General features: G+C 41.7%; 1 protein-coding gene across 5 annotated transcripts in view; it reads right to left on the bottom strand.

Annotated features, from left to right (window-relative positions):
- LAPTM4B (lysosomal protein transmembrane 4 beta) overlaps window positions 1-18136 on the bottom strand; it is a 67561-nt gene that overhangs the window by 39626 nt on the left and 9799 nt on the right. For all 5 annotated transcript variants that reach the window (XM_057736058.1, XM_057736059.1, XM_057736057.1 and 2 more), the window contains exon 2: window positions 2450-2561. In XM_057736058.1, coding sequence (XP_057592041.1) covers window positions 2450-2561 — 112 coding nt within the window. The remainder of the gene's footprint in view (window positions 1-2449; window positions 2562-18136) is intronic.

Genomic DNA, 18136 nt, shown 5'->3' with positions numbered 1-18136 from the left:
AGTCAGCTAAATTAAGCCTATACTGTCAGACAGTCACTACCCAGCTTAATTTCTGGCAATTAGAAAAAGGCAGGCAGTGTGACTATTTGATTCAGATACAACTGTAGCTGTATCATTTAAAACTTCTTTTTCTAACCTCATTTACTAAGAAAGGGAATCCTGCTACTGGAAACAGTGAAAGATAATTTATTTTTAAATGTCAATCAAACATTATATTTATAGCTTATATAGTCTTTTAACTCAGGGGAAGGAAGGCAGAGAGATATTAACTTAATATTAATGGAACTCATTATCCTTTCAGGAGGAATTCATCAGAGTAACAGGGTTATTCAGAACAGAGAGAATGAACAATTTTACAGCAGAGGTCAGGTCTCAGTCTGACAGGGTCCGAGACCGCAAGATGATATAATGCTCTGACTCCTTGGTATTTACTAGGAGCAACAGTGGTGGGAGATGACGGACATAAGCATCTCCTGGTTTTGTGTTTACTTCGCTTCCAGCTCTTCTCAGGCTCCTCCTCCTGACCTCTAATGTTAGGGCTCCTTCAGGACCCCATCCTTTCCTTTTCTCTTTACTATCTCCCTGATGTAAATACCATTTTGAAGCTTATGTCCTCAAATTTACCTCCACCCAGACATCTGGTTTACAGGTTCACATATCCAACTACCTTCTTAATCTGTCCACTTTAATATCTAAATAAGAACAGCTAGTAAAGGGCCTTTATTATGGGCCAGACCCCATGTGAAGCATTCTTCATGCACTAACATATTTAATCACAACAATCCCACAAGGTAGAGACTACGGTCGCCCCTATATTTAGAGGCAGAAACTAAGCCACACAAACATCAGTAACTAGCTCAATGTTACCACATTCCACACAAGGCAGGGTCAGGTTTCAAACTATGGTCTCTGGCTTCAGAGCCAGGCTCCTAACAACTATGCTAAGCCACTTACATCAGTCGAGTTTTCTCCAAGATGTGTTCCCATCTCCTGACCTTAGACTCTCTCATCCCAGTAAAGATGCAGGTCATATACTCAAGTTGGAAGTAGGAGTCATCTTTGAGTCCTCCCTTTCCCTCACTGCCCAGACCAGCAAGTTCTGTCAATCCCACCTCCAAACCCACCCTCTTTCCCATCCCAGTGAAGCCTGGATCGCAGAGAACCACCCCCAAATCCGGGCCCCTGTACTAATACGCCCAGTCCCCTAAAGGCATCCTCTACTCAGCAACAAAAGGAATCGTCTGAAAATACGTATCAGTTCATAACCATGGAATTACCAAAAACCACTCACTGAATGGCTTTCTCCCTCTGAGAATGCCACAGGTCTCACCAAGTCTGTTGAGTGCTCCTAGTCATTCTCTAAAACTGCATCTTCACCTCTCTCCACCTTACTCACTTTGCTCCAGACATTTTTTTAATGCACTTAAAGTTCTGCAAAGCCAATGAAAAATAAATTTGCATGATCTTGTTTGAGACTGTGCACAGCACTGCCCCGTTCAGTGAGCATGGACACGGCCTGACTGTAGTTACACGATGTTCAGGTTTCCATGATTTTAGAGCCGGGGGCCTAGCCTCCTTTATGCATATCCCACATCCACATCCCTGTGTACATTTCTATTTATCTGGAGAAAGCAACAAAATAATCATCAAAAGCATTTCTAGACTAGAGAATGATCACCTCCTGGAAGAATGGTAAAGACTGAAACAGAATAGAAGACAGAATAAGATATGTAATATCATTTGAACTTTCCTTCCTGCCACTGACTCCCTCTCCTCCCAAAGGCCAAAAGGCCCAGGGTAAAAGGAGTATGACAAAACAATTTAAAAAATGGCTAAGTTGGGGCTTCCCTGATGGCGCAGCAGTTAAGAAACTACCTGCCGATGCAGGGGACACAGGTTCAAGCCCTGGTCCTAGAAGATCCCACATGCCACAGAGCAACTAAGCCCATGCGCCACAACTACTGAGCCTGTGCCCTAGAGCCCGTGAGCCACAACTATTGGCCCCACTCACGGCAACTACTGAAGCCCACATGCCTGGAGCCCATGCTCCGCAACAAGAGAAGCCACTGCAATAAGAAGCCAGCACAACGCAATGAAGAGTCGCCCCTGCTCTCTGCAACTACAGAAACCCCACGTGCAACAACGAAGACCCAATACAGCCAATAAATAAAAAATAAGTAAATTTAAAAAAGAAAAAGAAAAAAATGAAAAGAAAAAATGGGTAAGATGAGGAAAAGACAAAAGAGATCTTACTGAGACCCCTGCACTCAGAACAGAGGCAGAACACATGCAACATATAAATATTTGTTGTTCTATTTGTAATGATAGGAAGAGAGTTAAGTATCAGTTCAAATGAATCAATATTTATAACTTAATATTGTAACTGGCAGTCGGATTCCCTGCCCTTGAAAATACCAAAATATCTGCCATCGTTGTCTGATGTACTTACTGGCATCATCCATGAAATCAAAGTCACCTCCAAGTTCAGAACTTGAAAAGTGATACTGATCTGGATCAGCCAGGGCACTCAACAGAATCAGCAGCACCACGGCATTGATGATCTGCAAGAAGAAAGAAGAAAATGTAAGCAACCCCAGTATACGGTTCTTATAATAGAACATTATACTGACCACATGGAGTTTAACTTCAACAGCTGCTGGCCTTTCAACAAGAAGCCCCACCCACTGAGGGAGAGGGCAAACATTTCTGACGCAGAGACACCACCAGCCCATTCATGCAGCCAAGGGCACAAGGCTTGGTGTGCAGCTGGCTTTCACCTCACTGTCCCCCGGGCCAGGCGCCCTAGAGCAGTGCACAAACATGCAGCAGCACTGACGCCAGTGGCTGGGAAAACTCTCCAGCTAGCCACACACACTTTAAAGAGTTTGTTCAGGTGACCAAACACTTTTCACAGGTTCAAACAATAAGAACTCTGAGCCCATCCAGCAATGGCTGTCAGAGAATGAATGCAAAGCTACTGACTAGCAGATCCTTACTCCTGCAGTAGCACAGGCGAGCCTCTTTCTATCCCAGGCCCCTATTTCTGTCTTCTAGAAACTGCTGAATACATTTCTCAAGTGCACTTCAAACTCAGCCCGTCAAAGTGGAAACCATCTTTCTTAACACCTGCCACCTCTGCTCCTTTTCTGTTTCTCTATCTTACCAAATAACATCACCATTAATAATTAAAAGTGGAAAACACTCAGGCAGTACGCTAAATGCTTTAATGTGGAATCTCTCTCTTAAGCCCTAAAACAACCTAATGAAGTAGGTGCAAAATTATCCCTGTTTTGTAAATGAGAAAACTGAGGCTCAGGGGTTAAGAATAAGAACACTGCCCAAGATCAGGCAAATTCAGGAATTTCAATTCCCAAACCTAATCTCTTGAAGTCTCCTGCTCTTCCTCAAAACCTGATTATCTTTGGGCTTCCCATCTTCCTTTTCCCTTACATCCAATCAGCTGTGAAATTCTCACCATTCCACTGCTGCATTTCTTTTTCCTATACTCTTCCTAACTGCCCAAGCTGCTTATCCACACATGGACCAACTTTGATGGCGCTGGAGGTAGGGGGAAGTTTTTCTAGACTTTAGGTGAGGCTCCAGTTTAGGCTGTTATTTCTCCCTTTTTCTAACTTGTGATAGAGCTCTGTTTCTCTCTTGTCAAAACTGAGAGAAAGATGAATAACCTTCATACACAGAGAAAATTCTTTTACTAAAAACAGGAACTAAAGGCATTTCCTACTATAAAAGTCATATTCGGAAATATCTATTTACAGAAGAGGTTCAAATGGGGAGTCAGGTTATTCATTTTACAAAATATCCACTCTCGAATCCATTTTGAAATGGCAATCCCAAGTGGTTGTTTTAGGATTGTGATAGAATTTGGAATAACCTTTCTCTGTTTTCCAAATTGTCTAATACAGTCTGATTGCTCTTTGAAGAAGTTATAATAATGAGAACGGCAATTTTCCGGAGCATACATATATATTACTAAGTTACATAGATACCACAAGCACATGGTTAAAAAAACATTTTTTCTGTACAGAAAGGTGTGTATATATATAGTGAAAATTAAGCCTCCCTCCTATTTCTGTCTGACAGTCACCCTCCCCACAGTGGTTATCAGAACCACCAGTTTCTTGTTTCTCTCAGAAGAGCCAAGAAACGTCACAGCACATTTTCAAGAGAGTATGATTAGCAAAACTCTAGCTGAAAACCTTTCAGAACATATCTAAAGCGTAAAGGAAAGTATGAGTTTGTTCCACGATGGGCAGATGATTTTAGCAAAGATGTTCTTTGACAAATCAAGATTTTTTGGCATTTTATTCTCTCTATATTCTTATCTTTGTAAAAAGCAGTCCAGAGATTTTGGACTGAAATAAGGTCGGATTAAATAACCTAAGATTACTATAATGGGGTTGGTTTTTTAAGGTTTGAAAAAAAAAAAAACCCATAAATTTGGGATTCATGGGTGAACCTTTAATGAAGGGACTGACTACTGGAGGCTAAGAGGAAAAAATGAAAAGGTGAGGAGGCAGTGCAGTGAGTCTGGTTAGGAAACATGGGCCAGATTTAGGGATCCTATAGGGCTAGTTGCAGAGTTTGGGACAAGAAGCCAATGGAGAATATTAAGGAAGGAAAGAATGTGATCTGTTTGGGGTTCAAATGAGTAAATTATGTAAAACACCTAGAAGGGTAGCTGGCATATAACAGTGACTCAAATTAGTTGCCTTACCTCTTCAAGCCTTATAAAAGCACTTGGCTGGCATCAGAAAATTACCTGGTTCCACATCTTCCAAGACAGCGCTACACAGCTGCTTTCCTGTCCTTCCAGTTCCAGTGGGCCTGTCAAGTCTTGGTCAACTTGCTATTATCCCCTTGCCTGGTCTACTTATCATACTACTTTTACCAATTGCTTCCAACAGAGCAGGTGCTTTGTTAAGTACTTAGGAAGAACCCTCCAGGATTCAGAATAGGAGGTTAAATAAATCATGCACCCAAGTAACACAAAGCATAAAGCAGTAAGCACGGCAAGACTTCACAGAAAGAATGGAAATTCAGAGCAAGATACTACTGAAGCCTGAGGCCGAGACCAGGGTTCACAGGGAGATGCAGTGAGCATGGGTGCGTTTGGACAGGGACTGGAAAGATGAGGAGGTTTGGGAACCCAAGAGGTGTAGAAAAGACCAATTTCAGGAATTCCCTGGCGGTCCAGCGGTTAGGACTCAGCGCTTTCACTGCCAAGGCCTGGGTTCAATCCCTGGTTGGGGGAACCGATGGGAATATGATAAGCTTAAGAGAAAAAACATCAAGTTAGGAAAATGTATGGGCCCAGTTGTATACATTTCATATGTCTTGGAATTTATGACCCTTTCTCCTAATTCCGTAAACAGAACTAGAGTAATGGTTAACAGGCGTATGGAGGCACTCACTGAGCTGCAATGCTCTTTGGTGATTATCTGAATGTTTGTAAACTTGCAAGGAGAAATTCTGAATCTTGTGAGCTAATGAACTCCTAGACAAAGAGGTATATAATCACAGGACCTACAGCCTGTGTTCGGGTCTCTCTGTACCCACTTCTGGTGTCTGTGCCAGAAGCTGTTGTACTCTCTTCTTAATAAACTGTTATTCTGTTACTTATACCTGAGTGACCGCTTGTCATTGATCCCGAGGAGAAATTCTTTTCCTTCAGAGATCACGAACCCACTCCCGAGACGATTTTACGGCAACAGAACTAAGATCCTGCAAGCTGCAGGGGGCAGCTGCCCCCTCCCCTCCCCCCCCCAACCCCCGACCAGAGGCCCCGCCAAAAAAGAGAGAGAGAGAGAGAAAGAGAAGAACAATTTCAAGTACGAGTAAGGCCGCTGGGACGGGGGCCTGCGCTGAAAACAGCAAGCAGTTCGATTTGGTTAGAACACAGTAGACAAAGGAAAGTGCTAGGGGATGAGACCAGAAATGCAGGCTGGGGCCAGATGCCGGCGAGCCCTCAAAACCTGGTGAGGAATTTGGGGCTTTATATAAAAAGTTAATGAAGAAACCTTAAAGGTTTTTGAGGCAGGATATGATGTGATCAGACCTGTTAGGGAGATCAAGCCAGAAAAGGCTAGGAGGCTAAAATGAAGGCAGGAAAGCGTTCTGTGAAGTACCGCAACAGTCTGGCTGAGCTTTCGTTCTACCTCCGGTTCTCGCGACAGCCCTATCAGATTGTCATCTTAGGCATTCGTTTGAGAGGTTAAATGACTTCTGTCTTAGGTCCTATGTGTGGAAAAGCCAAGGTTTGAATCTCAAGGCCTTTCCATGTGGAGGTAGAATCATCAGAGACACAGAAGTGACGAGCTGCAAAGATAAAAAAGAAGTAAAGGAGACTCTGAAATTTCAAGCCTGGGTGACAAAATCCTTTATCGTTATCAGAAATAAGGTCTATGACAAGGTTGATTTTAGGTAGGAAAAGTACTTGCAGGCTGAAAAATCATGTGTTAGCTGTCTGTCCGGCCTCTCAGCCTCCTTTTCTTACTCAGCCTTGGTCCTCAGGCCTGCCTTCCCTGTGTGTTTGCCTCTCCCACTTCTGATGGCCTCAGGCCTATTCCTGTGTGCTCCTCGAGCTCTCTCCTGCTCCGCCTCTGAACGTGTCACATCGTTCTAGACATCAGGGTCTGGCCCCTGGCTCTGTGTGTTCTCGCTCCAGTGCGGATCCTGGGTCCTACACTGGGCTGTGCTCTAGCTGCTCCAGTCACCGTCATCCTCTCCTCTGTTCCTTCTCTCTGTGCTCACAAGCCAGAGATCACAGTCCAGAGGCCACGTTCCCTTCCACTTGCCCCTGTTCTTTGAGAGTCCAGAGAAAGGAGACAGATAATACAAAGATGTGGTGGCAAGGTCATTACGCAACACAAATGACTCACCATTCTGCTCTTTTAATCACAGAGTGAAGTCTGCATAATAGAAGGTCTGTGTGTTGACACATATTTACCGTGTTATTATATGAAACCTCGATTGTTGGATGGGAATTTGGCACACCACGGAGGATGTGAATACAGGAGGGTGACAGGGTGACCCATGAAGACCTAGGTCTGTGCAAAGGGGTGGGGGCGGGGGGCGAACCAGCCATGGTAGATACTAAACCCAGGCGGGTGGAAAAAGTCAAATACAACTCAAAGTCCCCAAGAACACTGGGTAAGAAGTACTTCCCCAAAAAGAGAAAAACGAAATCATCCAATCATCAGTTCTGACCAAGAATGAACTGTTACCACAAATGAGAACCAAGAAGATGGTTCAGACTTGCAGGAGCAGATTACGTAACGACCACAGCTAATCTAAATGTAAAAGGAAGAGAGGGCATATTTATGTTCTTGTTCAGTTAATGCTCACTAACATTTGGGCTTTCTTTGTCTGCTTTGGTAGGCCATGTACCAACTGCTCCTGTTCTATTTACGAAGTGTTCCTGTGGCGTCACATATTTTTTCCTTGTTCTTGACAATGATTACTCCCACATGCAAATAAATTCAGTGTCTTTCCAATTACTTAAGTGGTGTCAGGCCCTTGTATATTCTCTAGGGATCCAAAGTGCGCTTCACCCTTAAATCATATTTCAGACCCTAAATGAACACTGAGACTTACAGCTTGAATCTAAACAACTGAAAATGTAAAGTGTAATTATCAGCTCACTTTTTAAAAGCCTCAATAAAAGAAGCTTAAGAACACTCAAATAGGACTTCCCTGGTGGTCCAGTCATTAAGAATCCACCTTTCCCACAAATAACATATAAGGGAAAAACCATAAGGATAACAGCTGATCTTTCTGAAGAAACTCTGCAGGCCAGAAGGGAGTGGCAGGATATACTTAAGTCTTGAAAGAGAGGAACCTACAGCCAAGAATACTCTACCCAGCAAAAATCTCATTCAGATTCGATGGAGATGAAATCTAAAAAAGTGGTACTGATGAACCCAGTGACAGGGAAAGAATAAAGATGCAGATGTAGAGAATGGACTTGAGGGCATGGGGGGTGCGGGGGGGAGCCTGGACGAAGTTAGAGAGTAGCACTGACATATACACACTACCAAATGTACAATAGGTACCTAGTGGGAAGCTGCTGCATAACAGAGGGAGATCAACTCGATGATGGGTAATGACTTGGGAGGGCTGGGATAGGGAAGGAGGGGATAGGGAAGGCAGGAGGGAGGGGATATGGGGATGTATGTGTAGATGCAGCTGATTCACTTTGTTGTGCAGCAAAAACTCGCACAGCAGTGTAAAGCAATTATATTCCAATAAAGAGCTTAAAAAAAAAAAAAGAATCTGCCTTCCACTGCAGGGGACACGGGTTCGATCCCTGGCCAGGGAACTAAGATCCCACATGCAAGTAAGCCATGCGCCATAACTACAGAGCATGTGGGCCACAACTGGAGAGCCTGTGTGCCACGGCGGAGGATCACGCATGCTGCAGTGAAGAGCCCACATGCCACAACTAAGACCTGATGCAGCCAAAAATAAATAAATAAATATTTTTAAAAAACGAAACAAAGCAAAACAAAACTTGGAAATTGGGAATTCCCTGGCAGTCCTGTGGTTGGGATTCTGGGCTTTCACTGCTGGAGGCCCAGGTTCAATCCTTGGTTGGGGAACTAAGATTCTGCAAGCCACATAGCGCGTCAAAACAAAACAAAACAAAACAAACAAAACTTGGAAATATGTATATCAGAGGAAAAAAAAGTCAGAGTAAAATACAGTAAGTCCCCTACATACGAACCTTCAAGTTGGGAACTTTCAAAAATGCGGACATGCATTCCATCAGCGTCAGGCATGAGTGAAACTGCAGTCTGCCCTCCATCTCCTACTGCTGACGATCCTTCAGCTCTACCCTCGGGAGCTACCCTCTACCCACCTCCTCTCCCTCCTCCAGTCAGTAACTCTTCTTGCCTGTTCACTCGATGCTATTCCCTGTATTCCAGCTGCTGTGCTGTACTACTGCACTTTTCAAGATTTAATATGTTTTCTTTATTTTTTGTGTGTTTGTTTTTATGTATTATTTGTGTGGAAAGTATTATAAACCTACTACAGTACAGTACTATATAGCCGATTGTGTTAGTTGGTACCTAGGCTAACTTCGTTGGACTTAAGAACAAACAGGACTTATGAACTTGCTCTCGGAAGGGAACTTGTTCATGTGTAGGGGACTTACTGTAAAATGATAACAATTAAGAGATCTGCTGGACTTCCCTGGTGGCGCAGTGGTTAAGAATCTGCCTGCCAATGCAGGGGACATGGGTTTGATCCCTGGTCTGGTAAGATTCCACATGCCATGGAGCAACTAAGCCCATGCACCACAACTACTGAGCCTATGCTCTAGAGCCCGAGAGCCACAACTACTGAAGCCTGCATGCCTAGAGCCCATGCTCCACAGTAAAAGAAACCACCACACTGAGAAGCCCGCACACCATAATGAAGAGTAACCTCTGCTTGCCACAACTAGAGAAAGCCTGTGTGAAGCATCAAAGACCCAACACAGCCAATAAATAAATATATAAATAAATAATAAAATTTATTCTAAAAAAATTTTATTTAAATCAAATTTTAGAATTCTGATCCAAATGGGCTTTTTATTCAAATAAGCTCTGTCTACATGGTCCTGGTTCTAATATTAAAATAAATTTCTGACACTTGCTATTTCAATTAAAACAACTGTGGTACTGGCCTTCCTAGGTGGCGCAGTGGTTGAGAATCTGCCTGCCAACGCAGGGGACACAGGTTCGATCCCTGCTCCAGGAAGACCCCACATGCCGTGGAGCAACTAAGCCTGTGCACCACAACTACTGAGCCTGCGCTTTAGAGCCCGTGAGCCACAACTACTGAGCCCATGTGCTGCAACTACTGAAGCCCGTGCGCCTAGAGCCCGTGCTCCGCAACAAGAGAAGCCACGGCAGTGAGGAGCCTGCGCACCACAACGAAGAGTAGCCCCCACTCACCGCAACTAAAAAGAAAGCCCGCACACAGCAAAAAAGACCCAACACGGCCAATAAAATAAATAAATTTATAAAACAAACAAACAAAAAAACAACTGTGGTACTTATATTCTGGGGAAATTTAGATTTACCATAAAATCCTACCTGCCTAAGAAACTGACTAAATTAGTTCATCCACTATGCGCCTGACACTCACTTAAAACTGGATTATACAAAGATGAATAAGGCATGACCCCTGCCCTCAAGGATTAGTCCAAGGGGTAAACAAACATCAGCAACCAAGTAAAATGCAGAATAAATGTTGCAACATTCATAAATTCATCCACTGAATTGTTCAAAAATTATCTATTAGGCAACAAATATATACCAGGCACTATGCTACCAGCAATATATATTATTCCCCCCTCAAGGCAGCCTATTGTCTAGTGGGGAAGATAGTCAGATAAAGTAGCTCTTCCATTTAGACTGAAAAGGAATTCTGCTACCCTAGTGGTTGGGGAGAAGGGGATGGCAGCGGACAGCCTCCACAGGAAGAGGACTTTCTTAACACCAGAAAGTAAGAGACTTTTGGAAATCTTGAGAGACAAAGATTACAGCACAAATAATGTTAGGGAATCGGACCAAGTGACTAAGAATCAAGTGTTAGGAGAAAATTCAAGGAAACAAAGACATAAAAATGAGCGACCCTTGATAGTCCTTTGAGTTGGATTATAATTTCAGCCCATGTTTTCAATAATAGAAGCTAAAAATCCTCTAGTGGTTACACGCTGTGCAGGAGAAAGTTTAAGCAGTAAAATGGAAGTTGTATCTTTCCTCAGAGCACCATTTCAATCTGCAGATTTTAAAAAATTATAGAGATTCTCTCCCCCAAATTCAAGGAGGTCCTTCTGATTCACCTTGCAGGCCACAGTGCCATCCTTTTAGCAGGTCTTCCTCATGAGTGATGGATTAAATCAAGAAACCGCCACCACGACACAGTCTGTTTTCTATTACTGAAGCAGTATCACCTGCCCGAGGCGGTGTGATTATTGTTACGTCGCTCTACAGATGAGGACTCTCAGACTTCAGGGGAAACCTGCACAAGGTCATGATGTTTTCAGCTGAGACTCAATCATGGGTCCTTTGATTACAAAGGCCACACATGCTCTTTCCCATAACCCAGGTCCCGCCAAGAAGCCACCACACCCGGTTCACGAGCCCTGGCCACTGTGCTAACCAATCCCCTGGCAGCAGGCTCGGGATTCTTTTCAAGGGAGTGTTCCAGACGGCCGCTCTCAATGCGACAGACAGGAAGCTGACAAGCAGAGTGAAACCAACGTGCAAGCCCAGCAGAAGTAACCCCAACTTCCCTGAATGGACTTGGTGGGGTTCTGATCTCCACTCTCAGGCTGAGACACCACTATATTTATTCTCTCAGAATGATGAGGAAGATGTCTGGACAGTGGACAGAAGGCAAAGGATGGTCTTCTAGCAGAGGCCACAAAGAAGGCTGTTCAAAGAGCCACTAGGAGGCTGGGGGGACACTGGATGACAGGGAGAACAACTGTGTTCCCTTTTACGCCCTAAAGAACATTCTGGGTCTCTAACTATAAAGAGACAGGCCTAGCCCAGAGCCTACTTTAGAATGGGCTATAAGGATCTAAATTCTCTGCATAAAGAAGAATCAAGTACTAGAGGGTGAGAAGACTGGCATCCAAAAAAGAGGAGAAAATTACAAAGTGCAAAATGGCTAAATTAATTTTTTAGTGCAACAAACATGGTGCTCTCCGTGTTCTGACATGCTCTATTCATTAGGTCTGTTAGTCCCTATTTGTAACCAACCTATTCCAACAACTTGGATTACCATTAAAAACATGCTTTGAAAGACCGTTTAAACTGATTATATTACTTACTCCCTGTATAGCTTCAATACATAAAAGAATATTTTATTCCTACAGCTATTCACCAAAGACAAAAAGTGAAACTCATAAAACAGAATGTCTTTACGAATGAAAGTGAAGAGGCAGTAACAGACAGCCATTAGAATATAAATTTTGCATTCTATTCAAGAACAGTGTTGCTATATTGTACTTTAGGGTAAAATTTTTTCTTACAAAATAGCAATACATTTAATACACCCCAAAACAACAAATTTTGAAATTAAAGACAAAAAACATACACTTCTAGGCTGCACACATGGCTTGCACTTTAGAATAAAAAGTTGCTAAAGTATAACTTAATAGCTAAGTTTTTAAAAAAATCTTGTCAAAGTAAAATGCAATGCAATGATATAATCTAACTACTCACAGACAAATGTTTCATAATCATAATGCTGAATTGTTAAATAATGATTACTCCTTTTCATACATAAGGTGTATGTCATATTCATTACTATGAATCTAGGTAATGGAACATTCTTGAAGGTGATGTTAATATCTGATATGGTTACTTTTAGCTAAAAGAAAACAGTATTAGATTACTTCAAAAGTAAACAGCCTCCAACTTCCTGGTGGTGCAGTAGTTAAGAGTCCACCTGCCAATGCAGGGGACATGGGTTTGAGCCCTGCTCCAGGAAGATCCCACGTGCTGTGGAGCAACTAAGCCCGTGTGCCACAACTACTGAGCCTGTGCTCAAGAGCCTGTGAGCCACAACTATTGAGCCCATGTGTCACAACTACTGAAGCCCATAGGCCTAGAGCCTGAGCTCCATAACAAGAGAAGCCACAGCAATGAGAAGCCCATGCACCACAACAAAGAACAGACCCCACTCACCACAACCAGAGAAAGCCCACACGCAGCAACAAAGACCCAGCACAGTCAAAAATAAAATAAACATTTTTTAAAAAAAGAATCAAAGAAGCACGTTTTGAAATTTTACTAACAATTTTTAAAACATTTTCACAAAAGCTCTGTGGTGTTTTTCTGTTATTAATTTAAAGTTTGTTCCTCAAGGCAAGGATGTCCACTCTTGCCACTTTTATCCTAACTATCGAAATCAGAGAAAAAAAAGAAATAAAAGGATTCCAAATTGGAAAGAAGTTAAACTGTCACTGCCTGCAGATGACATGATAATACATAGAAAATCCTAAAGACGTACCAGAAAACTACTACAGCTCATCAATGAATGGTAAAGTTGCAGGTTACAAAGTTATTAATACACAGAAATCTGTTGCATTTCTATACACTAACAATGAAAGATCAGAAAAAGAAATTCGAGAAACAATCCCATTTACCATCACATCAAAACAAGAATAAAATATCTAGGAATAAATCTACCCAAGGAGACAAAAGACCTGTACTCTGAAAACTACACAATGCTGATGAAAGAAATCCAAGACAACACAATCAGATGGAAAGACATACCATGTTCTTGGACTGGAAGTCAATATTGTCACGATGACTACACTATCCAAGGCAATCTACAGATTCAATGCAATCCCTACCATATTATTAATGGCATTTTTCACAGAACTAGAACAAAAAAAATCTTAAAATCTGTATGGAGACACAAAAGACCCTGAATAGCCAAAGCAATCTTGAGAAAGAAAAATGGAGCTGGAGGAATCAGACTCCCTGACTTCAGACTATACTACAAAGCTGTACTCATCAAAATGGTATGGTACTAGCACAAAAATAAAAATATAGATCAATGGAACAAGATATAAAGCCTAGATGTAAACTCACACACCTATGATCAATCTACAGCAAAGGAGGTGAGACTATAAAATGGGAGAAAGACAGTCTCTTCAATAAATGGTGCTGGGAAAACCAGACAGCTACAGGTAAAAAAATAAAATTAGAATATTCTTTAATACCATACACAAAAATAAGCTCAAAATGGATTAAAGACCTAAATGTGAGACTGGACACTATAAAACCCTTAGGGGAAAACATAGGCAGAACACTCTCTGACACAAATTGCAGCAATTATCTTTTTCAATCCATCTCCCGGAGTAATGGAAATAAAAACAAATGGGACTTCCCTGGTGGCACAGTGGCTAAGAATTCACCTGCCAATGCAGGGAACACAGGTTCGAGCCCTGGTCTGGGACGATCCCACATGCTGCAGAACAAATAAGCCCATGTGCCACAATCACTGAAGCCCGCGTGCTGCAACTACTGAAGCCCGAGTGCCTAGAGCCCATGCTCTGCAACAAGAGAAGCCACCGCAATAAGAAGCCGGCACACCACAATGAAGAGTAGCCCCTGCTCTCCACAACTACAGAAAGCCTGTGCAGCAATGAAGACCCAACACAGCCAATTAAATAAATAAATAAATTTTGGGGGGAAAAAAAGCCAAATGGGACCTAATTAAACTCAAGCTTTTGCATAGCAACGGAAACCATAAACAAAGCAAAAAGACAACCCACAGACTGGAGAAAATATCTGCAAATGATGTGACCGACAACGGATTATTCTCCAAAATTTAGAAACAGCCCATGTGGCTTAATATCATCAAAACAAACAACCCAATCAAAAAATGGGCAGAAGACCTAAATAGACATTTCTCCAAAGAAGATATACAGATGGCCAAGAGGCACATCAAAAGATGTTCAACAATGTTAATTATTAGAGAAATGCAAATCAAAACTACAATGAGATATCACCTCACACCAGTTAAAATAGCTATCATTAAAAAATCCACAAACAATAAATGCTGGAGAGGGTGTGGAGAGAAGGGAACCCTCCTGCACTGTTGGTAGGAATGTAAATTGATACAGCCACTATGGAGAACAGTATGGAGGCTCCTTACAAAACTAAAAATAGAGCTACCATGTGACCCTGTAAACCCACTCTTGGGCATATATCCAGACAAAAACATGCAATGTTCATTGCAGCATTGTTTGCAATAGCCAAGACATGGAAGCAACCTAAATGTCCATTGACAGAGGAATGGATAAAGAAGATGTGGTACATGTATACAATGGAATATTACTCAGCCCTTAAAAAGAATGAAATAATGCCATTTGCAGCAACATGGATGGACCTAGAGACTGTCATACTGAGTGAAGTAAGTCAGACAGAGAAATAAAAATATCATATGATATCCCTTATACCCAGAATCTAAAAGAAATGATACAAATGAACTTACTTACCAAACAGAAACAGCCTCACAGACTTAGAGAAGAACTTACTCACAGACTTAGAGAAGAATTTACAGTTACCAGGGGGAAAGGGTAGGAAGAAGGGATAGTTAGGGAGTGTGGGATTGACATGTACACACTGCTATATTTAAAATGGATTACCAACAAGGACATACTGTATAGCACAGGGAACTCTGCTCAATATTATGTAACAACCTAAATGGGAAAAGAATTTGAAAAAGAATAGATAAATGTGCATGTATAACTGAATCACACTGCTGTACACCTGAAACTATCACAATATTGTTCATCAACTATACTCCAAAATAAAATAAAAAGTTTAAAAAAAATAGTTTGTTCCTTATAGCTATACTTTGACTCATCACCAAGCCTTCAGTTACTTGTTTTGTTCAATACCTTTTGAAGGAATAAAAATAATCAGTTTTAACTACATAGGCAAGATTCTAGGAAAAGGAAATTAGCACCAGAAATGCATGAGTTCACAAACCACTGCTACCAAAAGTGTGGTGGGTAGACCTGCAGCTTCAGCACCACCCCCCACGTGTCACTAATGCAGAACCACAAGACCAACCCCAGACCTACAGAATCAGAAGTAAATGTCAACAAGACCAGCAGCTGACCTCCCAGCAGCAAAGAAGTCAAGAAACAGAGGAAGGAGCTTCAATGTGTTAACAGAAAATAACTCTCAACCAAGGACTGAAATATCTTTCAAAAACTTGAGCCAAACAAAGATATTTTCAAAGAACAACTGTCAGAGTTTGCCACCAACAGATCCTCACTAAAGGAAATTTTTTAATATGTATGTCAAACAGAAGGATAGTGATCCTAAGACAGCAGGTCTGAGGTGCAAAATGATGGATCATGTACTTTCCACATTTGGGGTATTAAAATATCCATTTTTAAAATGGATAGACTGATTGCAAAAAAAGAGAGAAAATGGTGGACAGAGGTGTAAATATGTGGGTAACTCTAAGCAAACAGTGATTGTATAGATCAATGTCTTGGGAAAGTTTTAAAAAAAAAGACACTAACATACAAGAAATGACTGGAGTTAAAGGACTTGTTCAAATGAAAAACAAAGAAATTAAGTCTAGACGTTGGTAAGTACATACGTTAAAATTTCTTGAGTGAACCACTAAAATAATAGAAATAAAAAAGAGCAGATAGGCAAAAAAATGGCTAAGAAAAAATACAGGTACTATAATATAAAAGATGGCAACAAAGGAGAGAAAAACAGAAACAAGGAGTGAAATAAATCCTAATATATTAATCACTATAACAAATGTGCTAATTTTTCCAGTTAAAGACAAAGATTGCCAGGCTCCCCAAAATGCTCACTCGTCCCCAGACACTCACATGCCTTATCAAGTTCTCCTTCACAGCACTTAGCACAATTAAGTTCCAATATTTATTTATATGATTACTAATTTTTTTCTAATTTATGTATTTATTTATTTATTATTGGCTGCAGTGGGTCTTCGTTGCTGAGCATGGGCTTTCTCTAGTTGCGGCGAGCAGGGGCTACTCCTCTTTGCAGTGTGCAGGCTTCTCACTGAGGTGGCTTCTCCGGTTGCGGAGCACGGGCTCTAGGCACCCTGTCTTCAGTAGTTGCAGCACATGGGCTCAGTAGTTGTGGTGCACGGGCTTAGTTACTCCGTGGCATGTGGGATCTTCCTGGCCCAGGGATCGAACCCATGTCCCCCGCATTGGCAGGCGGATTCTCAACCACTGTGCAAGTCCTGTGATTACTAATTAATATACAGTAATTAGTGCTAATTTCTTCTTACTAGACCATAGATTCCATTGTATTGCCAGCACCTTACACAGTTCCTAACACACAGGAGGTTCTCAAATCTGTTAAAAGAGGAGGAAAGAAGGAAGGAGGGAAGAAAGAAACTGGATACACATCAACATTCCTTCTAGGCATAAATTTTCTACAATTATTTTCTTTTAAGATGGGAAGCCCTTATCCATAAGCACAGTTTTCTGATCCATAATTTGATTTCCTACAGAGATAACATGTGTTTTCATACTGAAAATGCTATTCATGTACCATCATTTTATCTTTAATTTTTAACAATCAATTAAAAACTCCATTAATGCAACACACCTTGGGAAAAATGTATTTGCATTTGAATTCTACTGTTTTATCCACAGTTGCAACTATTTTATGACTTGCTTAAATTGTTTTGTGATGCTTTTTCACAATTATTTGCAAGTGTTTATTGTTAGAATTATTAACTCCAATTTAGAGAGGAAAACTGTAGTACTGAGAACTAACAAGCACTGTTTTTAGACTGGAATTAAAGCCTCCTATAATTAGTGCTGGGTGCCCACTGGGCAACAGGAGCTCAGCAATAAGGCTGCTGTTAGGTGTCACGTCAGATTAGTAGCTGTCTGTGGAATCTGTTCTCCCCTTCTTTCACAGTAACAGGCTTATCTGGATATATAAATGCCCAACTAAAGATAACATCTCCCAGCCTCCCTTGCAGCTAGGTCATATATCTTGTTTTTGGCTACTGGGATATGAGTGAAAGCAATGTGTACAATTTCCATTTCACGTCCTTGAGAAAATGAAGCTGCTTGTCCTCCAGGTACCCTTTGTCCTCTCCAGCAGTCAAGAACGCAAACGTGGGGCTGAGGAGCTGTCTCCAACCACACAGATGAGGATAAAAGAAGCACCTCTTAGATCCAGAGGAGTCAGCACCATTGGGATGGCACAACTGCCCCACCAGCCTGGGTCTCTGGATGGTTCCATGGAACAAAGCCTGCCAATTCTCCCCAACTGTTAACACAAGTGAGAAATAAACTGCATTTTTGCACCTCTCTGTTACAATACAATCTATACCACAGCAAATACAGAGGTTAAATATTAACACAAAAGAGAAAAGAACAGATTATCAGAGAATCCAATGCCACCTTACTGGTGTGGGGGGATGGGTCACGCTAGTTCAAAACTGAGACAAGAAGAAGAACTATCCAAGAAGCAATCCCTCTTTCAGCATAGCTGGAAGAAGACACACTGTCACAGCCTGGAGACTTGCTCCTTTTAGTCCTGAACGTTATATCTCTTTTGAGAAACTGGCCTCACCAAGC

This window comes from Hippopotamus amphibius, chromosome 5 (assembly GCF_030028045.1).
Source record: "Hippopotamus amphibius kiboko isolate mHipAmp2 chromosome 5, mHipAmp2.hap2, whole genome shotgun sequence".
Taxonomy (NCBI): Eukaryota; Metazoa; Chordata; class Mammalia; order Artiodactyla; family Hippopotamidae; genus Hippopotamus; species Hippopotamus amphibius.
Note: the sequence above shows the minus strand (reverse complement) of the source record. Positions and strands in the feature narration are given on the sequence as shown.